The 27,044-nt window shown below is 43.1% G+C and overlaps 1 protein-coding gene across 1 annotated transcript in view; it reads left to right on the plus strand.

Annotated features, from left to right (window-relative positions):
- Window positions 1-27,044, plus strand: part of aff1 (ALF transcription elongation factor 1) — a 68,195-nt gene that overhangs the window by 14,318 nt on the left and 26,833 nt on the right. Inside the window, exons 2-5 of the mRNA XM_088630428.1 lie at window positions 4,620-4,740; window positions 9,506-10,336; window positions 25,987-26,028; window positions 26,906-26,992. Coding sequence (XP_088486554.1) covers window positions 4,620-4,740; window positions 9,506-10,336; window positions 25,987-26,028; window positions 26,906-26,992 — 1,081 coding nt within the window. The remainder of the gene's footprint in view (window positions 1-4,619; window positions 4,741-9,505; window positions 10,337-25,986; window positions 26,029-26,905; window positions 26,993-27,044) is intronic.

Genomic DNA, 27,044 nt, shown 5'->3' on the forward strand with positions numbered 1-27,044 from the left:
AGGGTGGGAAGGTTTCTCAGGCTGCTCCTGGAATGTTCCCAGTAAATTATTTGCCAGTGAAAATGTCATCAGAAGCCAGGCTCGTCCCAGCCAAGTGCTGTTAGTAACTCTCTGAATGGCGAATTAAAGAGGACTGTGACTGTGCCTTTGTTTTGTACTGATAGATTAAACGGGAGAAGCCAGTGCTGATGCCTTGTTTTGTTGGTCGAAGCAGACAGCGAGTCTATGCCAGGAGACGGGTGTTATTTTGAAAGGCAGGAAGGCACAAGTACGGCTGTTGTTTTACGTTTTACAGAGGCTGCACGAGTGAAACAGAAAATGCAGTTAAATTTCAGAGATTAGGCCCGAAATAAAAAAAGAGATTTCCCCTGTTTTGCCTAGATTTTTTTTTTTGTTTACATTCTAATCCCGGAGTTTTATACTGTCTATTATGTTATCAAATTAGTTTGATAACAAATCGGTTATCAAATATCAAAATGGAAGGAGTTAAGAATGCCTGCCTCCAGGCTTGGCGAGCTGTTGGTGTACTGTACTGTACTGTGTTGTACTCGCAATGACTCAAGCAAATATAACCGTGGAAGGGACAGCTGTGTGAAACATTATAAAGAACACTGCAGTTCTGACCTAGGTGTACATTTTTTGTTCTTCCTTTTTTAGTATTTTGTGAAAATGTAGGGTCCTCCTACCTGTTCAGTTCAGAATTACTGCTGTTTATTCTGTTCTGTAAGACTGGCCACTCTGTCATTGCTTGCTGAGGGGGTGTGAAGAAAAAGGAGACAAAAGGGAGAGGCAAAATATTTAGGCTAAATGACTGTTTCTCTGTGCCATACACGCAGACTGCTTTCTCACTTTCTGTTTCAAAACCCCCCCGCGAGACAGACAAAAAAATTGACATGACTTAATTTCTAGATCACTTTGGTACATCTTTTAATGACTGATCCTATGACAGAGTCTTCTACAGTACATGTGTGATTAATGAGCAGTCAGCTGTACAGCACATTGTCAACAATTTAGACTGCGTTTCCATGGAAACATCAAGTACTGTTTAGTAGCTGAGCATAGTAGGCTTGTTTAGCTGAGCCTGGCAGGCCTACACTCTGTGTGTAAAGACACTCTTTTCAACATGATGAGTCAGGGTATGACTGAATGTTCCTGCTACGGTTTCTGCACTGTAGTTGCAGAATATGTGTATATATGTGTATAGTTTAGGCTATACACTCACAGTGAGCCATTTTATAAATTTCATTTAAACGGGGCTTTAACTTTCCTTTATAGAGTGAATTATTTGCACTGTTGAACTGAATGAGTGATTCTCAAAAGGTCCGAGTTAGGCAAATGGTATGAGTTGTTGATAGAAAAAAAGAGGTAGAAAATGCTGCTTTTTGGGATCTGATTCGACCGCCTGCATTTGTACTGCATTTCAAGGATTTGTTGCGATGTGGAAACCCAGCTCACCCAATTTGATTTTGGTCTTTTAGTGGGTTTTTAATTACGTAAAGGAAGGAGGAAGTCCTAAAGAATTAAGCTAAGAGTTGTGCAGAACTTTGTCAAGTTGCTGAGAACCCATTGCTGTGGAAATGGTGTTTTTGTTTTTGGAATCGCTTTAAAAAAAATCAACTGAAAAGGAGTGGAAAGTCAAGAGCATCCAGAAACCGTTCCAGGACGACACGTGGAAATGCTGGAGCCTCTTTGAGCGCCAGGAAGGGTTATGTACTGTGGGAAGATATCGGTGGACAGTAAACCAAAACGGCAATGATCTTTTTTTGTTAACTTTAAGGAATACATTTGTAAATCGCATCTAATCTCGCCATGAATCTTCAATAACGTTCTGTTCTCGGCTTATCTATGTTCAATCCCGGCCCCCATGGAAAAGTGCTATAATTACCACCACAGTTACAGCAGGCTTTAAATTTCACATCCCTGAGGATCTGATGAGCCCTCCTGGGTGAGTCGCTATAGAGACTCTGAGCTGTGTTGAGACAACCTTTTATGTATTCAGCAATTTTATTGTGCAGTCCACCTGAATCTGCCTCTGCTGGAAGCAATAAATGAACATGTTTTGTGGGATGAACGTAATGGAGAAAGAGCGTGTTTTTCGTATTTTGCAGAAATGCCTCATTTACGACGGTTTGCTGTGTTTGTAGATTGGATACATCTACAACTTTTTATCAATCTCATCTGAAAAAGTTAATTAAAATGACAAATATAGTAAGGTAACTAAAATCCATTCTAAATTGTTTAGTGTTAACTAATTTGTTGGCCCATCTTCTACTTTTAAGTGGGAGCTGAAGTTGGACTTTAACACGAGGAGCTGTTAAACTGCGCGGTGGTGCAGTGGTTATCGTTGCTGGGACCCTGGGTTCGATTTGTGGGGTGCTGTCTGCGTGGAGTTTGTATGTTGTCCCTGCGTTCACATGGGTTTGCGCCACGTTCTCCGATTTCCTCCCACAGTTGAAAGGCATACTGGTAGGTTCATTGGCCCTGGTGTGTGTGTGTGTGTGTGCGCGTGTGTGTCCTGCGATGGACTGATGGCCTTTTCAGGCTGTACCTGTCTTGTGCCTGTTGCTTGCTTGCTTGCTTGCTTGCTGGGATAGACTCCAGCTTCCCCACGACCCTGAATTGGAAGAAGCAGTTAGAAAATGGATGGATGGATGGATGGGATAATCCGGATCCCAACCAGAGGGGGCTGGTGGTGGGGTCCTCCTTCAATAACAGCACCAGGCGTCGCCTGTTGTTCTCGCGGACTATCTGACAAAGTGGGTTTTTGTAGCAAAGCAAGAAATTGCTGGCCCTGCACCCGCGCTCAAAATGAGGACTGCTTTGTTCACCAAGTTGGGGGGGGGGGGCCCCCCCAACCCTGTAGCTTTTTCCTCCCTTACCGACGGGCGCTGCTGTGTTTAGCCTGGTAGTGAGCCCGGCGTGTCTCGGCCCTCTGATCTGGGGGGCTGGGGCCTTGAGTCCAGCCCTTTCCTGGGAATGAATGGGCGCCACAGCTGCCTTTTAATCATTCAGGACTGTGTGGCATTTTTAATTTTTTAAAGAACTGTCATGAGCTGCCGGTTGCACTATATCGCTATTGTGCTAAATGTGGCGGTACTGTACTCGGATGCCATCATGGAGTGACTGAGATGCCTACACCTCATCATCTCTTCGAGACCCATTTTTCCTTTTCTTTCTTAATCACACCGACGGGTTTCTCCTTATAAAAGACTTTTTTTCTCTTCTTGAGGGCAGCACTGTAGCCTCATGCCATGTGATGACTCCAAAGGCTTTAAAGCCCCTGTGATAAATTACAGTATATTCAATGAATTTAGGTTGTCATCCAGTCATTGACACAGCTTAATTAGGTGCTCAGTATGTACAGTATAATGTATGAACAATTCTTTTAATGTCTCTGCTCCACGTTGTTAATCCTGACACTGATTGATTAGGGGTATGTGTCATAATGTCCAGCCTAAGTACAGGACTGCGCTGTCACCTGCAGTGAAGTCCATCATATTAGCTTTTGGGCTGATGGGTTGGGCTTGCAGATGCTAAATGTTTCAAATTCCTTATTGGAGATCTGACGGGTCTCTCTTGGTGCTGCATAGTGGCGGAGTGGCTCGCATGGCTGCCTTGCAGCACTGGGGTCCTGGGTTCAATTCCACCATGCTATCTGCATGGAGTTTGTATGTTCTCCCCGTGTTCACATGGGTTTCCTCTGGGTGCTTTGGTTTTCTCCCACGGTCCCAAAACATGCAGGAAGGTTAAAATTGGTCCTGGTGTGAGTGTTTGCATATTTGTCCATGTGTGCCCCTGCAGTTGACGTCCTGTCCAGGGTGTATCCTGCCTTGTGCCCATAACTTGTTGGGTTAGGCTCTGCTGTCCCCAGGACACTGTATTGAATAAAGCAGTTAGAAAAGGGAAGGATGCACAGTCTCTGCAGACTGTCCTGCCACTACTCTAGTGGGCTGTGTCTTTGCCAGTGAGTTTAATCTTAATGTTTGTGATGTTTTGGCAGGGTGCATTATTTCCAGTGACATTTAGGCCTTAGAAATGTATTGCCTGTTTTCCAAGAGTCAGCGTCTAGACGCAAGCTCTTAAATTAGGCTCATTTCAGGTGTGCCACTGTAGTTAACATTGCAGGTTTATGAACAGCACTCTTACAGTATGTGTGCAAGCTGAAAACCACGTCCCTTTGAATGATTATGAATAATGGTCCATAAAACAGAAGTGGACCTGCCGAGCTTTTTTCTTGAATGTAAAAAAAAAACCGGGCATCTCCCATTGGACTCTTGGATCTTTCCCAACAGCGGGCATCACATTCTAGTTTTGTGAAATCCATACCAATGAGCACTTCATCATGTGATAATATTCATTTAAAAAATACCCAGGAGAAAACACGTTGAGTGCAGCAGCAGAAATAGCAGACTTGAAACTGTGACGGTTCACCAGCAGAACGGCAGTCTACCCGTGGTCCTGTACGCTACAGTACTTACAGTACCATGCTCTTCAACGTCTTAAGCAATTTTGAATCAATGTTTATGAATGGAATAGAAATAGAAAAAAAATCAGGGAGGAAAGAACCCAAAGCCAACTAATGTGTATTATTTCACTCTCTTTTTTTCCCCTCTCAACAGCTTGTACAATGAAGACCGGAATCTACTACGCATCCGAGAAAGAGAGAGACGAAACCAGGAAGCTCACCAGGAGCAGGAGCTTTTCCTGGAGAAGGCTCCTCTCTTCGGAGAGCCGTACAAGGTGCGATTTCACACTTGGATGTTGTTGCAGTGGGATGCCTCCTAGGACACAAGCTCTAAATAGCAAGAGCATTCCACATTTCGCTGACCGTGAAATTGTAACTAAAACTAAAACGTATGAACCTGCCCAAATCCTTTGCCGAAGGATTTTTTTTTTTTTTACTTTGAAACCACTCTCTGCATCTTTCATTTTTGTTCTGAAGGTGGCAGTTGAGGGGGAAAAATAAAAAGATAACCCTTAAAAACCCAGCAGTCTCTTCTGGAAAATCTTGAAAAGTCAGCACAGTGGCAGTGAAGTGATGATGTCTCTGTATGATGAGGTATAATTACATTGTCTGAAGCATTGTTGGGTAATTTCCTGTCGGTGTCAGATTTATCATCACTAAGGTTTTGTAATTCTTCTTGTATAAAGACTTGAAATGTTAACTGGGAACATGGAAGACTTGGGCTGTGAGCTGAAAGGAAGTGGTTATGCAAAGATGCACATTCATTTTAAATGGATGGCTAAATTTTAATGAAGAAATCCCTACTAAACACTTCTTAATGCTTTCAGTGACTGAAAAAAGTACATTTTAGGAAGAATTTATGTGCAGTGAATTATCGTTTGAAAGCGATATCCCTCTAAAAACATTTAAGTTGGCTTTTATTATAAATGTAAAATTCTTTTTAGTTCCAATATAACCTTCATTCAAGACTGAAACCATTTTAGTTATTTTAGCACACCAGAGAAATCTTTCCCTTTTGACCCATTTAATTCCAGACGGTTTATTTTTGTCATAAATCCACCTGCTGCGGAGCAGCCAGTTGTGCGATTTTTTTTTTTCTCCTTCTTTTTCACGTCTGGAGTCGTGGCTCTGAGCTCGTTGACTGCGCCCAGGTTGTGGGGGAGGGGGCTGAACGAGAGAGTGCAGGTAGACCACTCCTCCTGCCTGCTTTGGGCCGCTTGACGTTGGACCGGTCGCGGGTGGCCCAGGAGCCTCAGCGCCGCTTGAAGGAGAGGGGCATCCCTCCCCGATCGCACCCACAGCCTGCCAGCTAATCCCAGAATCCTCTCGGCGGCGCTCAACCAATCATACCCCATCGCCTGGATCACCCCGCTTGCCCCTTTTGGTTTCTACTTCAGAGTTTTTTTTTTTAATCAGTCACCTGTTTTAACTGGACGCCGAAACGGAAGAGGTTTAAAATGGCGAGGTGGCGCATGTTGTGCTTGTTGTTGCTGGGCCTTTCCCATCTGCAGCCACGGTTCTCTCTCCGCTGTAAACACGCGGCACCCGGCTGTGGCTTTTCAGAGGCCCGGAGGCCAGAGTGTCACAGCAGGCCGCAGCACGGGTGGAGGCAGTGAGCAGTGCTGCTCCCGCATCGCTGAAAAACACCTCTGTATTACCCCACAAACGACAGCCCTCTCATCAGCGCTGCCAGGATTGCCACAGGTGACCTCTGGTTTACTGGTCCTATTCTGTGGTACAGTAGCATTGAATGAGTCGCTTTCAGGAGTTTGTCGGCCTTGGGAGCCTGACTTAACTGCAATGACATCTTTTGTTATTCCCGATCTGTGCTTAATATCGTAAGAACGAGTAAAGGTTTGTTCCATGCTGCAAAGAAAAGAGGCACCACGTTCCAGCTGTGGAGCCTTCTTCAGGTGTGAAGACGCCTGTTGTGTCTTCTCTTTTCAGCCAGGAATAAACCGTTACTTGTTCGTTTGCGGCCTATGCATGCTGACGCAGCCACCTCCTTGAACATTATAAGAACAGTTACAGTTTAGTAGATGATGATTCATTGATCAAGGACCTCAGGGTTGCAACTTCAACAACATGGCTTGGTAGCTCTGTCCCAGCACCCACAGTTTCTTGACTCAAGAAGTTACTCCTGTTCTCACTTTTAAATTGTTTCCACTTTTACCCTCTGAATTTTTTTTTCACTGTTTATTTTAGAGAAATCCACTGTTTTGACTTTGCCAGTGACTTCAAGGACTTGATGTATAATTTTCTTTGTCCAGAACTAGAAAGGTTCAGTTCCTTCAGCTGGTCAGCATAGGACATTCCTGCTCTCCTCTGGACAGGCTCCAGCAGTATCTTTTCTAGCACAGTTGTACACAATATTCTTTTACAGTGCTAGTGCGACTGGTATGGGTATCTTTTTCTAATTTTTCATTTTCAATCATTTTTCACATCCAGAAAATGGGAGAGGTTGTTTTTTTCCTCCTTGTTCTTCATCTTGGTTGGTGTAAGGCTATCCTATCTCCATTAGGCAGGCAATAAATGTTGGAAGGAAATAACAGTGGTATCATAAGTGTGCCATTGCATACCTAGTATTATACCGCCTATACTTTCATGAGTCACCCTTAAAATCTTAATCTTCAGATTTTATCTTGCGGTGTAGATATAGATTAAGATCGTATTTCTCAGTGTCTCTTTGCTATGAATGCAGGAGAAAGCAGGACTCATTAATTACTGATGAATTTTAATCTGGATCTTTCTTACTGCTCTCAAGCCCAGCACAGGTATTCTTTAAGGGATCAAGTTCACAGAACTGAACAGCTATAGGATTTTTTTATACCAAGAATATAAATCCTGTGTTCTACAAGTCTACTTTTCCTCTAGTTTCTCCTGCATAGCAAATACTGTGCATCTAAAATGTCCATTTGGCATTTGACATTCTTTGAAGAACACGCAACACCTTTAATATACTGTACTCGCTCATCAATTCTTCAGTCTTATTGTAAATTTAATATTGTGCAGAATGTGACAGTTGCCATTCGCTACCTGATCAAAGTTCAGTCGTTTTGAACTTTTAAACTCCAGCCTTAATCTTTTAAATCTAAAATTTCAAAGATTAATCTGAAAATGAGCATCTCGAAGACGACAAGTTTAACGAATTAAATGATCTGAAAAAAGAACAGGCTGGTGTTTTGTATTTGTAATTTTATTTGTAATTTTAATATATTACAAATATGCAGTATGCCTTTTAAATATTTGGGTCCTTTCAATGAAGAATAGAACTTTTCTATTCCATCTCTTGATTTTCAATTCAAAGTTTTTAGTTCCCATCTAATTCATTTTTAGAAGCTCTTGCCCGAAATAATTTCTTAAAATTACTGGTTTGCTGTAAATTGGGCAAATGTGTTTATATCTGTGAAAGTGGGGAAGCCCCCTCTTCAAAGGTGGGGGCTTGTGTTAGTGTGTAGAAACAGATATTGATTGTCTGCAGGTCTTTGGTACAGATCAGTCACAAACAATGTTCATAAGGTTGTTTAATAGAAACATTGTGAATTAGAGTACTGTTTGCAAGAAGCAAAATAGCTTAGTGGTTTGAGCCCTGAACTTATGACTGGAAGGTTATGATTTGAATAAAAGGGTCATCTAAAGTAATAATAGTAATAATCAATAAATCATCTAAACAGACCTCATCAAATTTCTTTGTAAAATCATTCTGGATGGCCTGGCTTCACTGCTGTTTCCTAGGATGCGCAGGTGATATTTCAGACTGCTTTTATGTAAGCATATGGCTTATCTTGTCGTCTTAGAATTTAAGCACTTGGGTTTTTTTTTTGTTCTTTGCAGGAAATTCTTGATTTTAATGAGGCCTCTTGGACCCCCACTGTCTCCAACTCGGGGGTCCCCAGGGGGGGGGGGGCAGACTTGAATCTGGAGAGAAGGGTCTGATAGCTGCGAGACAGGACCAGTCCTGGGCTTCAGCACAGACTAATTAACCGGGAGCTTGTTAGCGAGGTGGCGCAGCTGATTAAGTTCACTGGAGAATTGACAGCAGCTCGGAGCACAGTGTAGTGGGAGTGATTATTTTCAGTGCCTGTTGTGGTCACTGGGGACAGGGAGCACATCGTGCCTTCATATCCGTGCCAGAAGTCTTGTTTTGGTCTGCGGTCTGCTGCATGGTGCAAAAATGAACCTCTTTTCCGCAGTCTGGACAGGGGACACTTTTCTAGCAGTAGGGAGTCTGGCCTCTGGTGTCTGTAGGTCACTCGCGATCGGTGTACAGAACGTGTGTTCACAGATGTGTAAGGATGAGCATATGTCGGCAGAAACAACTTGTATCTTGTTTATTCTCGGCTTGTATCCCGAGGTGTTTTCAGGTCTCTTTAATGACATAGGAATTGTTCTATTTCACGTGCTTCATTATAAATAACTATTGTACAGAAATTTTGTATCTGGCTGAGGAGCAGGTTACACACTGTATATCCTGCAAGCCTCACATCAGTCCTCACATTCTTTGAACATGTAACGGAGCTGTTCATGGGGTTATTACTTTTAAAGTGTGACTACAAACGTCAGACTTTTTTGTGTTCTTCACACCTTGATATTAGTAGCTTGTAAGGAGTGGATTAATTATTTTTGTTAGTGATTTGATAGCTAATTGGAGAAGGAATGTTTTTTTTTTAAAGACGGGAATGTTTTTTGGAGGGATTTTGAGGTGTCCTGGGTGGTTGGGGTTTTGTTTTTAAAATTGGAATGACACCACTGTTTCAAAATCTTGTCGTGTCACTCTGCTCTCTTTTGAAGAATCCTATGGTGCCAGGAGAAGCATATTTGATCATTATTATAACTAAACTGCATCCGTATAAGGAATTAACTCCATTTCAGAGAAATGGGGAAAAAACTGGCAGTTTCTTTTTAAAATACATTTTATCCAGACTTTGCATTACCAATGATTTTTTTTATTACTCATTCATGGAGTCGCAAATATTCCTGAGAACAAGGATTTTGCATTTTTTGGTAAGCCGTTTTTTTTTTTTCTCCTTACTCTTGCAGACGAACAAGGGAGATGAGCTGTCAAGCCGGATACAGAGCATGCTGGGTAATTACGAAGAGGTGACGGAGCTGATTGACAACCACGCCCATCAGGACTTCATTGGCATTCCTAAAAGCACTGCCTCCACCCCGGCCAAGGAGAAGCCCGGCCGGCCTCTGCACACGGACAAAACGCAACCCCCCTCGCATCACCCTCCCAGGCCCGGGGTGCCTCCGCCTCACCCCTCCCCCGGTAGCAGCTGCTCCTCTCAGCACTCTAGGCAGCCACCCCTCCCCGAGCACAGCCAGAAACCCCCGGGCTCTGGTTCCTCGTCTCTGCGGCTCGGCCAAGCCCCCGACTGCCACCAGAGGGCGGGCGACGCCTGGTCCGACCTGGACGACGGCGCCGACCTGCCCGCCTTGCTGCCGGCTCTGTCCCCTCCGGCGGAGCCGCTCTCGCCCTTACATTCCAGCGAGCCCAGCGATGGGGAGCCCCTGGACGCGGAAGACGAGGGCCGCCCCGAGCCCCGCGGTCAAGGGGAGGGCGGGCCGGCGGAAACCGCCAGGAAGGACATTCCGTCAGCCGCCGCCAACGACGCCGCTGCCGCCGCCCCGCTGCCCTCCCAGACCTTCCCCCCGCCGCTGCCCTCCAAAACGAGCCTGGCGATGCCGCAGAAGCCCACCGCCTACGTCAGGCCGATGGACGGGCAAGACCAAGCGCCCAGCGAGTCTCCGGACCTGAAACCTTCCCCCGACGACTTCCACGGGCAGTCTTACGGGAACTTCTCGGATCTAAAGATGGCCGCCAAGGCCAAGCTGTCCAGCCTGAAAATTCCTTCCCAGCCCGCGGAGGTAAGCGCCTCGTTTCGCTTCTCCACGTCTCATTTACAGGCGCTTCAGCCTGAACGCTGGCGACCCTCACGGCGTGAGACTTCGTGGCTTACAGGCTAAGGAACAGTCCACTTTGAAGTGTGTGAGAAAGTAAAAGGAAAAGTAAGCTCGTCCCGCCACACGGCGTTCTTGCTTCCAGCGCATGGTGTGCCAAGTTGTTGGGCAAGACAATCTGCTGCTTTTGTCTGTGGGGGAATACAGCATCGGCGTTTAGCATACTTTCTGGCTTTGGCTGTACCCATGAAGACAAGTACAAAAGAAAACTCTGGCTATTATAATTCAATCAAATTTACAGTTGGAAGGAAAACAGAATCTTTCTGTAGCAGGCGTACTGACATTTCGTCATAGTGACATGGCAAGGGTAAATTCATTATGCTGATTATTTGTGTTCGATAGGGTTGATCAGCTGGGGGATATTCTCTGAAAGTCACAAGCTGGTAGCGTGTGTGGACTTGCAACACACTACTTACTTTCATAGATCCAGGAAAAACACGCCCCTGTTCAGTGGTCTCCGAGCCCTAAAATGCCGCACAAATGTTCTATGGGGTTCCGGTCTGGCGAGTATTCTTGTAAGAGAGCCATTATGAGCACCATGAGGACATGTTTTCCTGCTGGAATGCTGTCATGTCAGGATGAGTCCACAGGATAGGCAAACAGTTAGGTCCCAGGACTTGATCAGCATAGCCCTGTGCATTTAGGTTGCCATTAATCAGTAAGAATAGAGTTCTGTAGCAACTAGATACTCCTGCCCAGACCTTCACACTTGGACTTTCCTATCGATTGGTTTGTTGGTCAACAGTTAATGTATTATTCTGCAAGCCTGTATGCTGGCAGATGTCCATCAGGGTGATCTCTGCAAAGCCTCACTAGAGGAACTGGAGAGGCCTTCTAAGGTAACCTGTTACAGCTACCAACATACTGACAGCACAAAAACATTGTTCGCGGCGTTTCACCTGGTTTGACATGCAGCATCCTTTAGTAAGGTGATTCAGTGCACCAATGTGAGGAATAATCAGACAAAATCGTAAAAAACCTAAATGCACAGAGTAAGATTCTTTTGCTGCTCAGTTTATCATAATCTGTCATAATTTAGTCTAATAGTTGCTCTTGTTTTTGAAAAATAAGACGGCAATTTTAAATTGGATTTAATAACAATTGAAGTATTTTGGTTAAGCAGGCAAAACATTTTTTTTTATTTTTCCCCTCTTTGGAGAAGACTCCACTCTTCCCCTAATAATTTAAGATATTTTAGTAGAAATTGTAATAGCCCTGATCACATTATACTAAATGTTACTTGTATTAAATAATTCAATGTAAAAATCAGTGGTAAAAGGATAGTTTATAATCGTGTCTCCCCTTAACACTTGCTTCTTTTCCAAATTTGTCAGGCTTGCACCATGACTTTGCTTTTGGTAAGGAAATGCAACCAAGAACAGAACTGTAGCCCGAAGATACTACATTAGAAGAATATTTCTCCACCTCCTGAGCAATATGAAAATTATAAAGTGGGGGTGGGAATGTTCACCCTTCTCCGTTGTCGTCTTTTGCGGTATCCTTTCATAGAATGTTTTTTAAAGGTAGAAGAAGTAGATTCCCAGTGAAATTGTCTGAGTATTTTTTACCCATAGTGGTAGCAGCAGAGATGAAGATATTTCAATCGGTTACATTCAGCGAATAAATAGTAATTGTGCCTTAAAATGTGCAGAAATATGCCATGTTTAAGTTTGTCCCCTGCAGAGGTTGTGTTAAAATCTTTTCACTTAGAGATTCAGTTAAACGATTGTCAGTGCCCACAATTTAGCATACAACTGTATATTTCCTTTTATGCTGTGCACAATAAGCGCCTTACTAAATGTACTGTAGGCATCCTTGTTTCTAAGGATGGGTGGGGCCTATGGCCACTTGTACTGGGTGAGACACCTTAATTACATAGGTGAAAACAATTTCATGGCTAACAGAAGCCTGATATTTTCAACATTTATGATTAAATGGCCCTTTAAGTATACCTAATAAGTCACAACACCATGTGCTGTGTAAATTATAATATAGTTGAAGTCCACCTTCCTGTCCTTCCATCTCCTTGATGAAAAGTATGGCCAGTCCACAAAACCTCTCAAGACAAGGTTGTCCTTACATTCTTGATCATTTTTTTTCCTCATTTGGAAAAACTGTGCTGCCCCTGAAGCTGCCGTGACTGGGATTGTCAGGATAATCCTGTATGCTTTAGATAAGAAACGGTCGGTAGCTTTTAGAAATTGAAGGGCTTGGAAGTGCAGAATTGGTTTCTTTTGGGGTGCATTCCCATAATTCCCTCAACTAGAGAGATTTCTCAAAACAAACAAGGAACCACAACATGGCCAGAAAAATGTGGGACAAGCCACCTGGCCATGTAGTGGCCTTATTTTGAGAAATCTTAATCTTAATTGTTGAAGTCAATATCTTAGCTACTTTTTGAAAAAAGCTCCTAGGAACGTTTACCTACTAATGACCAAATGGGCTAGATGGGTCAGCTGGCCTCCTTTCATTTGTAAATGTTAGAGTTCACTTCCCAAGTACGCATTAACGTGCTCATATTTGACTCCCGAATGGCTCTGGCTGTAGGATACATCAAGGTAATGTCTGCTCGTCCTCAGCCACCTTTGGGGCAGGGCGATGCGGTGGCTCTGTGGCTAAGGATCTGCGCCTGTGGCTGGAAGGTTGCCAGTTCGTATCCCGCGGCCGGCAGAGGAATCCTACTCCGTTGGGCCGCTGAGCAAGGCCCTTAACCCCAACTGCTCCAGGGGCGCTGTACAATGGCTGACCCTGCGCTCTGACCCCAAGCTTCTCTCCCTGTCTGTGTGTCTCATGGAGAGCAAGCGGGGGTATGCGAAAAGACAAATTCCTAATACAAGAAATTGTATATGGACAATAAAGTAATCTTATAATAAACTGACTGTTCAGTGGAACAGAGAGTTTGTTTTCAGCACGCGGATGCCGTTTGGCTCCCTGCCTCGTTCCTGTCTTGCTAAAACAGCCTGATGCAATTCTTGGATCAATCGGCTACTAACTACCGAACAGGCCAGGAGTGGCCTCCTCTCCTTGATGATCTTTCTTATTTTCTTATGTTCTCGCATACAAACATAAACTGTTGCCGAGGTAACTGGAGACGTTGAAAAGGGATGTATATCGGAAAGTAGTGGATTATACGAATAGATTAATTCCAGATGATGTATGTTCGTTCTCTCCGAGAGCTGGTATACTTAAGTTAATTCCTGCTACATTATCTCCTTGTGGACCATCAAGACTGCATAAATAAACTACAGTCCTGAAGCAGAAGTGCGCTGCAAATGATCTCATTTTTGTTTTTAACCTATGATGAACAGTGTGCACACCTCCGATTTTCTTAGGTAAATGTTTCACGGGTTGAAAGAAGAGACGCCCCAAATGTGTACAGCATGTGTTTTTCATAAACACATGATGGAATTTACCATTTCTAAAACAGCATGGAAAATGTAATTAAATCAGAGGAAGTACATGAAGCTTGCATATCTGCTTTTTAGTATAATTGTGCCATTCAACTTATTCCTATTGCAGGTTCGTAAAAGAATTCTGATTAATCGGAAAAGAAAGTACAACTGTATGAAAACGCAGAGCATTATGGTTGGCACGTACAGGGTACATATGCCACACGTGCTGCAGTGTGTACAGTTTGGTTTTCTGGGTAGCTCCACCTTGTACGTGCAGTAGGTTGACCATTCTGGAACTACGTCGGGTGCTGTATCCCACAGACGAAAGATAACCGAAGAGGATTAATTATTTAAAAAAAAACACCTGGTCATTTCTCGGTGCACTTCTGTATATGGTAAAAAGAGCAGTGCAGTAAGTAGGTGGGCTAGATAACCGTTGGGCAGCAAGAAGAGAAAAGTTGAAACAATTAATTAAACTTGAATTTAATGAATGTTACAAAGTTAAAAGGATAGAAACTCGTGTCCTTCGTGGGACTTGGGAAGCTCTGTCTTGCGTCCTCCGCTATGGAAGTTGGGCAGAGGTGAGAGGACTCAAGCGCTTGTAGCGTCCGAGCGGTGTGCTTTTTCATTCTTTCCCCGAGCGGCTTATTCCCTTGGGCTTTTTCCCCGTTTCTGAGATCCAAGTAACAGAATGTAGAGGTTTTCCTGGTTTAGAATCCGACTTGGCTTGCTTTTGCACACACGTGCCAAGAAGACATGTCGGCGGATTTCATCGGACACGGAAGGGGAAAGCAGTCGGCCCTCGCGTGTTCCGTGTGCTCTGGAATGCTGCGGGAAGGTGCACCTGGATCGATTCCCGACATCCTCAAACAAGTTGAATCCCCTGCTCTCGTTGTTGACTTGGAATTCGTTCTCGGCTCCCTGTCGCTATGTTTCGATTCGGGCGAAACGTGATGGGCACAGACCAGACCAGACCAGTCCGTCCCTTCCGGCCTGGCCCCTGTGTTGTTTAGTCGAGGCTGGTCTTCCAAAACGCCCGCCTGCTATTTACACTTCCCGAGGCTGGGTGCACCTGCAGCTGTGGCTCCGTTGTTGATCGTCTCTGCACATGGCAACACTGACAAGTTTAATCTCTCCGTGCTGAACAGGCAAGCCCTTTTCCCTGCAGGACGGCCTAATCCTGAACAAATAGCTGTGTGGTGACTCACGGCTCCGTTTGTGCGACTTCATGACAATAGGAACTGCTCTCTTTCAGAGAAAAAAAATCCTCTTTGTAAGCAGATATGAAATTATATTACTTTAAATATGTTTCTAATTTTGAGAAGGTGGCATGTTCTTTAATCGTGAGGTGTTCAGAGGTGTCAAAACATTGAGGGTAAGATGTTGATTAGCCAGGTGAATGGTAGCTGTCTGTAGTGGCAGCTCAGCCAATGCCAGATTGTACCAGAAGGAGCCTTAATCACACTGCCTTGTATGAGAGCAAAATAAGTATTGGGGTAGCCAGGATTTTTAAATTTGGGGAGGCAGAGAGACGGGTGGCAATTTTTAAAAGACACTATTTGCCTCCTAAAACGGGTTGTTCTACTGAGAGGTGTCCTGCTGTGCTCCTCTGCACCAGTTACACCAGTGAGCCCCTGTTTCCCAGCGCTGGCGAACTCTCGCCCGGCCTTCACCGAGCCGCCCGGGAGGGATCCCCAGCGAACCGCCGCTTCTCTGCCCACAGCTCAGGCCCTCTGCAGCTCAGGCCACGCGCGCGCTCATACAGACGCGTTTGAGATGCTCCAGAATCGTTTCCTATGTGTGCCTTTTCTTTTGTTGATAAATTTTAAGAAAATCTGTGATTTTAGGTCGCATATAAAATGGGGTGGCGGCTGCTGTAGCAGGACCATATTTAGGGGTGTCTGCGACCCCTCTGGCTATGCCCCTGGCACAAGGGAAATACAGACCAGGGTTTTAGTTTAAGGTTGGCATGTAAAATGTGGATTGGCTGAGCTCGGAAATTGGTTATGAACTGGTGTCTTTTCCCAACACACGTGCATTTCTTCTATGGACACCTATTCAGTTCCCAGTTGTTTTGAAGGCTCTCTCTTTTTTTTTGGACATCGGCATGACCCTGCTTGTGATCCATACCGTACCGATTTCTGACTGAGCTGCCGGGATATCCTTAAGTTTTTTTATTTCTTGACGAAATGAACGACCTTTGCGCGATGCGGTCTGTGAAGGAGGAGCTCCGTTGACTTTGTAAGCCGGGTTTAAAAGTTATCTTGACATGTAAGTGGCGGGGTTGCTGTGTCCCTGGCCAGCAAGTACAGGCAGCTTACTGCCGGAGTCCCACGCCCAGGTTCAGCCATTTCTGGGGAACTTGGTTCTAGGTAAACATTGCCTTTCTTTGGAAAAAGTCAGGCCTTTTATTCTCCCTCTACTGTGTGTGTGTGTGTGTGTGTTACAATCTCACACTGCAATGTGTCCTAACAGAAACGCAAAATACGTGTGGCTTGGTTCTTTGCACTTCTACCACGAGTTAAACGTGAAGCTTATTTCACTTTGAAACCTCAGACATGACACATTTAGCAGATTTTTTTGGTGTTTTCTGTCACCTTGAGATTTTTCCTGACCTCTAATTGCTGTTTCGCTGGTGGGTATTTACCGGATGAATGATGCAGGCACAGCGGTGATTCTTGATATGGGTTGGCTCAGTCAGCTGCATTACGTTGACAGCTTGTAGGCTGCGCTGTGGCTGGCTGGCTGCTGTGGAGCAGGTATTCCTCCACCCAGAAGTGAAATAATAAAGCAGGTGTGTGGATTAGCAGCCCAGTGAAACACTCACTATGCAGGGAGTTCACCGTTTCCAAGGTGATGAAAGTAAAAATAAAGAGAGGTCCAATATGTCTTAAATATGGAGCTGCACGTCAGTACACAATACACTGCCGATAGGTAAAGGTCTGCTTATTAATCACCTGCTCGTGGTGGATGTATCCTAATATGTTGCATTGGGGTTCAAGAATACTATATGAAGAGAATAAATGATATAATGCGCCACATTATCTAACACCATTGCCTTTTGTAGGTCCCCAACGTTTGTTGTACAGATAAGACTGTAGTGCTGTGATTATTCTAACCACAGCAGCCCTGGGCTACTATACTTATTGAAGGAAAGGGCACATCTTGGGTGTGACTTATTAATTTGACAGCTTGGATTACAGGTTTTTGCAGTACCCAAACTGCTCTGTGGAGTAGGAAGGCACTTAAAAGAATTGTGACGTTGTTGCCCCATTAAAGAAATGGCTTGTACGCATTTGCATTTTCACTGATTGCAGTTTCTATTGTAAAGACACTTTTCTTTATAGTGTACACCTAGTTCTGTATTGGAGAAGACGATATGCTTCTGTTCAACTTTTGCTCCATCTGGCAAGTAGGAATGTTGTGATTGCAGGGTACTGCAATTCTTTTCTGTCTCCGAGTTGGTCAGCATGAAACCAAATGAATCTATTCTTTGTCTTTGAAAGACAGGATAGAATGAACATGTGCTCAGCTCATTAGTTGAGAGATGGCAGAGTGGTTGAAAAGTTGGTCTTCTGCAGGTGACCTGCACATCCTGCTGTTACACAGATGAGCATGAATTAATCCAGAGATTCCTTTAACATTAAAAACTGGTATTCATAATGTTTCCTCTAAGTCATGTTCCTTATATTTAACCGGCCGACACGATCCTTTGTGATCTACTGTGACGAGAATGACTACAACGTTTGGTCAAAACGCAAAGAGCAAATGTAAGTTAGGAGTCTTGTGGTAGGGCAACAAGTCAGTAATTGTTTGGTTGGTAGTCTTTGAAAACGTGCCCAGTATATTCATGCACGCTTAAAACAGGATCATATTGCATCCTGAATTCTGCACTGTCAGGATGCATTGTTACATTACTTTTCTTTGCTCTTAGGATCAAGATGGCTTTACTCCAGCAGGTTTCATAGGTCAATGTTAAGTGAACAATTTCTCTAGGACATGGAAGCTTTTCATTATGACCAGTTCTGCAAGTAATTTAAGTAACTTAAGTAAGAGATAAGTTGGGACTAAACTCTTGATGAGCTCTCAGCCCTCAAGGACCAGAGGGCTTAATTTAATTTAAGAGAATACTTTCCTAATTGATGGATAACTAGTATGTGTTCCCAATCTTTAGAGCTGGACTGGGGCTCCCCTCTTTTAAAGTAAAGGATAATTGGAAGATGCCAAATATCTCTTTGCTATACTCTTCAAGAACTGGTGCAAGGAGCACACAAGTAACCAAACCTGTATGCTCTTTGTCATACTGAGGGTTTTATCTGATTTTCTCCTTTTCTGCCAATTGCTCAATAATCCATTTACCGGAAACCAGAAATTCAAACAGAAAATTCCCAGGCGTCCCTTATTTTATCCCGGAATGCTTTTGCCTAGATCCCTGACTTTGGGCAGCCCTGCCTTGTGTACGCGCACAGACCCTGTCTTACTAATGAGTAACAGGTGCATCTCTTCATGGACTCTTCACCCCTAGTGCATTCTGAATTGGAATTCCCAGTCTATAGGGGTTATAGATAGACTCCAGTATTCTATGTTTATGCCCAGTAAACAGTCCCTGAGTCTTTTATAGCTGCCATTCTGTTTATAACCGGAGGAAAAAAACGTGAAGTAACAGCAAGGCTGAGATGGAGCCAATTAGCTGTACTGTTTGTGCCCTGTTATACGCTCATTGTGTGAGGCAGTCTTCACAGCATTAGAGTGGAGATATTTCTGTTGCATGCTGTTTCACGTTGAGAATGCTCAGCTCCTTTACAGTAACTACAGTGTGAACTTAGATTCATTTTTGAACACGTTTCAGCTGAGTGCAGATTGGTTAATTAGGTGCTGTCCAACAGAGTTGTCCATTTTTGTTAGTTGAATCGCTCTCGAGCGCGAATCCCCATCCCATTTTCCCCACGATATTTCCAGCCCATGGCAACAATGTTAACGAGTGAGACAAGTCACTGAATACAGGTGTTGTGTTGTTCCTGTCTCATTTTGCTTTGCTTCAGCCGAGATATCCCTCTGTTACAGCGGTCCACTTTTATAGGGCAGTGCTTTGTAATTAAAACATGGTAAAGAAATCACGGGAAATACAAAATTACAGTTCTGCATCCCACTAGTTTCACAGCGTCTTGATGACACGAAGGATATGTATATACATAACTATAAAGGAGATAGGATCCAGTAAATGCTGGATTGCTTTTTTGATGACGGACAGACAAAACCTCTTTGCTTAAATAGTGAAAGATCAATGCTCTCCAATTATCAGTTTGTTAAACTGCCTAACAAGACGCTGATGCAGTACGATGGCTATTGAGACCTTATCCTTGCCTGCCATCTCATTTCTGCTCAACTTTTCATTGACAGTGAATTTAATTGCAGGTGAATTTTCAAGAACCTCCAAACCTACAAAAAGGCACACGTGAGGAGCTGCAAGTGAAGCATGTCATGCTTCTCTTACAGAGTGCATGCAGAAGGCTGATGTGAGCACCGTTGAGATGAGACAAAGGTTGATCTTTACAAATACCCTCCCCTTTGAGTGATATTGCTGATGCTGCTCAGTTTGATCAAGATTTCTGAATGCCTGAAGGCATAGAGTTAAGAAAAGGTAGCGTTCGACACCTAGTTTCCCCCTTGCACGGTTTCTAAGGCTTTGCTTGCCTGGAGTGAATGGTGTATTTCATTAACGCCTTGGCAGGCAGTTGGGCACAGCAGAAATTAGACAAATGTCAGCGTTCAGCCACCACTTAAATACTGCATTTCCTTACAGCGCCATGATGGCAGGCCGGCCGCTTTGCTGTACTGCTTTTATCCCGACTCTAGCAGCTTCACTACTAAAAAGTTGTCATTCTCGATGGAAATAATCTCGGGGAAAGAAAAGCCAAATGGGTAGGTGGCTATTGCTAAGCAACCCTGCACTCTGCCAAGGGCTGGCAGCCAAGCCTGTTATACCCTGGACTGACTGCAGCCTGCTGGCTCCGTGCTGGAGAGGAAATGAGACGCTCTCTGTGAGCCTTCGAGTACAAAAGAAGTTGACCTTATGGCATTGATGAGGACTGACAGGGCTTGGCTAACGCAGGCGATCTCCCTTTGCCAGGTACTGCTGCAGCACAGCCGTGATCAGCTGGGTGCAGTCTGCAAAGAGATGATGCTTGGGTCATGGCATTTGAACCTGCGACTTTGACGTTTCCTGGCACTTCAGTAGTCACTGGTTTGACATTTATCCTCTACCTTTTGTGCTCTTAATCACTTGTAAGGTGCACCTGGCGTCTTTGAAAGTTCCGTTATGTTTGACTGTCTTGTTTCCTTGTACGGTGTATGATTAGGATCATTGATGCTTCACTAAACACAAAACTCCTTCAGTTTTGTGTTTAGTGACCTTCTGCATGGAGAGGCTGAGGTTTGTCTAGTAAAAGTACCTTGCTGTTTGCATGGGTATTCTCCAGATTGTCATCATAAATTTAGGAATTCGTTTTCTTATCTGATTTAAGGTTTATATGCGTCTACTGAACACGTGTGGTCCTAAGTCTGGGGTACGTTTTACCTAACTGGGTCGGACAATTTCATGAGAAACATCTGCAGTAAAATGATGGCCTACTTTGTCCTCTGTTGGATGATCCGTTGACCAGCTCAAAGATAGTTCAGGTGACCCAATAATTGCGACTCCCCGTATGCTTCCATTGGTTATGTAAAATCATCTAATGGCTGTGTATACTATAAGGAATGAAAAGATCAGCTCCGATTACACTGTACTGCTAATCGCAGGGAACAAGGTTTCTGTGTCGTCGGAGCCTCAAGGTTGCAAAACTCCGAGAGGGCGGTACAGTAAATCGTCCACATATTTGTGAGCTCTACACCAGTTTGAGGTTGAGGTTTGACACAACTGAGGCATTAAGGAGAAATGGAAGTTGCAGAGTCGGTGACCAGCAGGGTGGTAATTAAATAGTAGCGATTTCAGGGTTTAAGCACTATAAACTTCATTTGCTGCCCGAGTGTTTCCAGATGCCTTTTAAGCCAACCCGTTCAACTTCAGATGTGTATTTTCACCTTTAGCCATGGAGGAAATAACTAGGCCTAATTAAGTAGTTCTTGCCCGCGCTCTGCCCAGAGGAGATGCAGTTGTGTAGTTTTTTTGTAAGCAGCAGGCTTTTCAGTGTTATCCAGCAGCTGTGCAGCCCAAGCTTGCTACAGCACCTTTTCTTAAGTAGCCCCTTCACCCACAATATAGAGACAGAATTTAAAAGCATACGTGAATACTTATTTTCCTGTTCCGATTTATTGTGACAAGTTGTAAAAGAACCTAAAACTTAAAAATCTTTTTTTAGAATCGGAATGCTTGGAAATGGAATGTCGTGTGGATATCCATGATCTCTTTTTGGCAGAGTGAAAGTAGTCATTGGGTGAACGTGCCTTTCCTACGGGGAGACCTTCAGTGCTGCTAAAGCAAAACTGTCCTGTATCAGGCTGTTTAAAAAATGTTTGTATATTTCACGCGCTTAGAATTATATGCAATTGTGAGATGTTTGTAATTAGAATCTATAACGTTGTGCAGGGGGTGTTGATCTTTCAGACGGCTGTTAGCCATGTTATACTGTATGTAGACCTTAGTGAAAATGGGAAAGGTAGAAGTCAAGGTTAGGTAAGTGAATTTCGGTTTCAGTGTTGAATGCTTTAAATGGTCACATTTTTCTCCGTTTTGCTTGTTTGGTTCGGAAAATGCGTATCTCTTGCACTACTTCATATTGATTGACTTTAATAGTGGGTGAGTGTTTAAATGTGTGTCTGATATTAGTTATGTTTGTGTTGTATGAAGTGCTACATGATAATTCAGTTATATCTATTAGAATTGCAAACTGACATTATTTTTCTCATTTACCCTACACCTTTATAATAACATGCTAACAGATGTAGTTAAATGATAATTTGCTGATTCTGATAAACCCCCCTTTCCTATTGTCTGCATCTAATTGCTTCAAAATTACTGTAAGTTCAGTGTGCATGCACAATCTTATTTGCTACCAAAAAAACTGGTATGACTGTTGTACTAGGAGTGAACTTCGCTTATTACTGGGTCTTGACACCAAAGACAACATAGTGTTCATGGGGGATTTTCACTTACCACATGTAAATTGGAATATTGTGTTGGAATTTATCCATGTTTAGAATTACATGTTTTTTATGTGGTTGAAGATGTTGCTTCTTAGCTGAGTTACTACAGGAGATACTCATATTAACAAGCCAGAGAGAGTGAATGCCACAGAGCTACAGGGGGAATGTGACTGTAATATGGTAACTTTTGATGCTCACTGGAAAGGGCTCTAAAGTTTCAGACTAAAGCTAGGGTTCATAATTTTAGGGAAACAGACTGAAGAATGGACCAGAGCTCACGAACGGTGAACAGGGTACAGGTAGATGCAGAGCAAAGAGAAGCAACAAAAACCTATTAAAAGCTCAAAATGAATTCATCCCTCCATGTCCCAAGTACAGGAAAATGTGGCCTAAATGGTTTAGGGGAGAAATTAGGAAACAAAAAAAACAAATCACAGAAGCACAGATTGCATGAAGGGGCCAAAGACTGAAAAAAAAAAGGAAAAGGCTGATCTGAGCTATAGGCACAACTGAAAGAAAATCTTAAAATTGTCACGAGTTGGAAAATAGTATAGGAGTGGAGGCTAAACGTGATGAAAAACGTCTTCATACTGTGAAAGAACAGTAAAAGGTAAAGTAAATACCAGTTGTTTACTCTGGTATTTATACTGGAAAGTTGAAATGAAATAACAAGGGTCTTGTCTTCCACGCAGGGGAATGAAGGAAGATGGTGGCCATAATATGGCCCAGGTTATAGAACGAGTTCCAAGAATTTTAAATAATTGTAGCATAACAGATAATGAGGTATTATAGGAACTATTGCATCATAAGCATCATAAATCATTAGGATCTGATTGTATTTTCCCAGTTTTACTGAATCAAAAGAGGGATGTTGTTTTTTTCACTCGGATATTTCAACCGTCACTAGAGATGAGATGTTTCTGAAATTGGCAGTTTGTTAAAAAGGAGGCGAGGGGAACTGAACCAGTGAAAAATAGACAAATCAGGTTTTTTTTTATTACTGACAAAACCGAGGAAACAGTCCTTGACGCTAAGCTAGAAGAAGAGTTACAAAATTAATCTTTAAGAGAGCCAGCATGTTATTTACAAAAGTGTCTTATTTTACATTTATTGAATTCTTTGAATGAGCACCAGGGACTAGAGCAGAGCTCTAATGGGTTTATATCTAACGGGCTTATTATCCTTTTATAATAATTAAAAGGATCCATATAGTAATGATTATATCTGTGGATTGGATGGGCTTCTCTGAAGCATACACCATGATCAATTTAATTTCCAGAAGATGTTTGATAGGGTCTTCATTAATGGTTAATTCATTTATTTCGCATTAATAGCTGTAGGAGTCCGGAGTAATGCAGGCACTTGGATTGAAAACTGATGAACAGATGTGAAAAGGCATGTCATCTCAAGGAGCATAGCCCCTAATTAGACTGATAGGAGCTATGGTGTACTGCAGGGATCCGTAGCCTGTCGTTCTTCCTGATCTATATCCATCGTTTAGATTCTGTTATTATTTATCAAGGCTGTTAAATAAGCAGAAGGAGTACAGCACAGAGTGACACAGATACTGGGACCCAAGGGACACTGGGATTACAGAAGGGTTTAAGATTATGGATTGAAATATTACAATGAAATTTAACGTTGAGAAGTGCGAAGTGATCCATGCAGGAAGTAGGGACATGAGCTTTCCCCACTACAGTGGTGGTTTCGAGCTGTAGGCAACCACACGCGATGGGATCTTAGTGTTTCTGTGACTCCCAGCAAGACAGCATGGGGAAGCAATTAAAAAAAAGAATCCCTCTGATATCCTTTAGAAGAGTGTGTTCAGTTTTGGTCACCCAGCCACCGAATATAGACTTGGAAGGACTTGAAGGAATAGCAACGAGATTGATTCCTCCTCTCATGGATTGTCATATGCAGACAATTTTAAGGACCTAAATATCTGTTTAGTTTAGAACGAGGAGGACAGAGAGGATCCGGGTACAGTAGGTCATATTTTAAGGGGTCTTTTGGGTTGACCCCAAGGTCTAAACTCCGAAAACAAAACAAGGACAATGGTATGGGATCAAAACTGAAAATTCATTTAAGACTGAATAGGAGTCAGTTTTTCGGAGTCTGGTAAAGGCTGGTCCGCAGTCAGGTGGCCGAGACTCAGGAAGTTGCTGGGCCAGATTTTAAGGTGCTTAGCTACCAAATGTGCAGGATGGCAGCCTGTCTGCTGGGCTGTCAGTGGAGGAGATATTCAAAATTGCATGTAAAGCAATTTCATACTGCACAAGGCTCGGACACTGCTGGGAGTCTCTTTAAAACCTACCCCTAGAAGAACTGTGTGCAGCAGCGGCTGAATAGCAAATCTCAACACAAGTGCCATTTTCTTCCTGTTGCCTAGAAAGGTAGTAACTTCTAAAATTCTGCAGTGCTTAATTTGCAGTGCAGTGCATGAGGGGCTCATTCAAGACTTCTCCACACACTTTATTCCACGGGTTTGACGTTCATGCATGTGAAATTGAAGGCCAAGAATGGAATGATGCGCCCGTGTCATTTTTTTAATATAAAAAATGGTAGAAAGTAATTGCAGCTGCTTAAAGCTTAGTTATTTGCGGTATGTGTTGCAAAGTCACTCTTTTGTGCATTGGATCCTTCCAAGTCGATTTACTTATTTAGAGTGGAGATGTGCTCTGGGGTACTATTTTTAACACGGAACAGATGTCTCCCAAATGCTACGTTTCTGTTCAACACCCACACGGATTTCATTGCCTGGGGATTTAGGTCTCCACGACAAGCTCTGTCTCATTCGGAACATGTCATATATTTCGGATGAAAGGGGACTGAGAACTGAGGATTTGGAGAGAGTAGAGGAATCTCCTTACTGGCAGAAGCTAAAATCCAGTGTCCCCTTGTTGAATGAAACGGAACCGGACTGAACTTTTCCTTGTAATGCTGCTTGTTAGATGTTTGGCAGAATTGACCTCTTGTGTCCGATGTGATATAACAGGCCTCCTGTAGATGCTGGAATTGTATTTAAATGAAAGATCAACCTAAATGTATAGATACTTTTTTCTTGTCCCGTCCCCCAGAGATCTCAATCCTTGGAACTATGACGAAACCCTAAGAAAAAAAAAAATGAAACTTGACATCTAAATTTAAGGTTTTTTTGAAGTATAATAAATTAAAAATGTATGAAAAAGTGCCCTCAGTAACCCAGGAACAGCAAGAGGGCAGCTGTTTTATTTTATACCTTAAAAGGGCACTCCTGCTTTTTGACTGTCCAGATCTGTGCCATGCATTGATTTGTATGGAGCCTATAGTTTCCATATGTTTAAGGCTTCCTTGCAGTTAAATACTCATTGAAGAAGAATTAATTTTTCCGATTCAGTTGTTGTGCTTCGAGGTCTGTATTTTATGCTGAGTGCAATGATTTGATTTGCTCTCCGTTGTTGTGCGTGGTGAGAGCCCAGCACTGCTCGTTTCTCTTCGGCATGCCAAGAAGCCCGGGTAGGATTAAGGACCATGTTGTCATTTCCCCAACCTTTTTATTCAATAAAAGGGCTTCCAGCACTATTATGAACTTGTGACACAAAGAGTAAATTTCTAAACGGGAAAGAGAAGACTCTTGTTTCAACAGAAGCTGCAGGTTCGGTATGACCCTTGTTTTGAGACCCGGCTCAGATGGTACTCCTGTCTTTTTAGCAGTGTAATGAATTCTGCTGTTGGCGGTGTTCAAATTTCAACCTTTCAACCAAAAAATCTTTCTCAAGGAACAAGCTCTGATGGAAGACTACATGTCTAGAGCACTAAATCAGAACTGAAAAGTCAAGGAAAATCCATATTTAAAACTGACTAAATCTTGCATGTGTTTTTCTAGAAATAGTGGAGTGCCAGGTAAGAATGACATGTTTTTTTTGTGTGTAGGGCTTATTTCATTTTACTGTTCAGTTCGATGTTGGCAGTTTTTGTCACCTTTTCTCAATTTGCTTCCTTCTCTTTCTAAATTTAGTTTTTTCTACATTTTGTTTCCTACAGACTTTGTCAAATGAGGCCCATTGTGTGGAAGAAATTCTAAGGGTGAGTAATTTTTCCTTCAGGCTTTTGTGTTTTCTTTCTGTTAACACAAGTTAAGAATGAGATAGGTCTTTGTAAGGCTCACTTTTTTATGATTTAAACACAAGTAACCTCCAGTTATTCAGATGTTTTATTTCCAAAGGTATACATTCATCACTGCAAACTCTGCATCTTCTAGTGTCACACAAATCAGTTTGTGTTCAAGCTGCTTATTTTGGATTGCTTTTTAAAGGAGTTACTGGCCGACTCCAATTCTGCAATCGGGTGAAAATTGCATATTAAATGATGAGAATGATCATTGATCAGCACCCAAAAATATGGAAGTATTAGAAAAATTCCTTTTCCTCTCTTGCTGGGTGGTTTTTTTTCTCCTCCCAATCATCATAGCCTGATCAGCTGAACACAGTGTCAAAATGTATGTTGAGGAAGGCCAAAGAAACAGCCCTGGGAGCTACAGTACTCCTATGCCAACTTGCAATTTATTTAAAAATGTCAGGAGACAGTTAATGTCAATCGCAGTGCAGAAGCTATAGGCTTCCTTTGCAAATAGTACATAGGAATCAGTAATGTGAAAGCACCAGGTTTGTGGAGCTTTCCCAGATGTAAAGTTGCTGTCTGAATACTTTCAGAGGGCACTGTGCAGTATGTCTAAACGAGCTCAATTCAGGTCCTGTCGTTGGCTTCTTGTGAGGAGAATACACCTTTCTCACTGCAGAAGTGCCATTTTGGTCTCTCTTGATCACTCTGGAGTCCTGTGCCATATAGCAAATAAACTTTTTATAACCCCTCAACTCCAGAGTGTAAAATGGATGTTGCCGCGTCTCTGTGGAGTCTTTTGGCTCGTAATGCTTCCTTTTTTCATTGGCTGCTGCTTTTACAGGAAATGACCCATTCGTGGCCTCCTCCTTTGACAGCCATTCACACACCGAGTACATCGGAGCCATCGAAATTCCCCTTCCCTGGAAAGGTGGGGAGTGTTTCTTTTTTGCTGGGTTCAGTAGAGGGCAGTAATATCAGGA

This window comes from Lepisosteus platostomus, chromosome 4 (assembly GCF_059453375.1).
Source record: "Lepisosteus platostomus isolate fLepPlt1 chromosome 4, fLepPlt1.hap1, whole genome shotgun sequence".
NCBI lineage: Eukaryota > Metazoa > Chordata > Actinopteri > Semionotiformes > Lepisosteidae > Lepisosteus > Lepisosteus platostomus.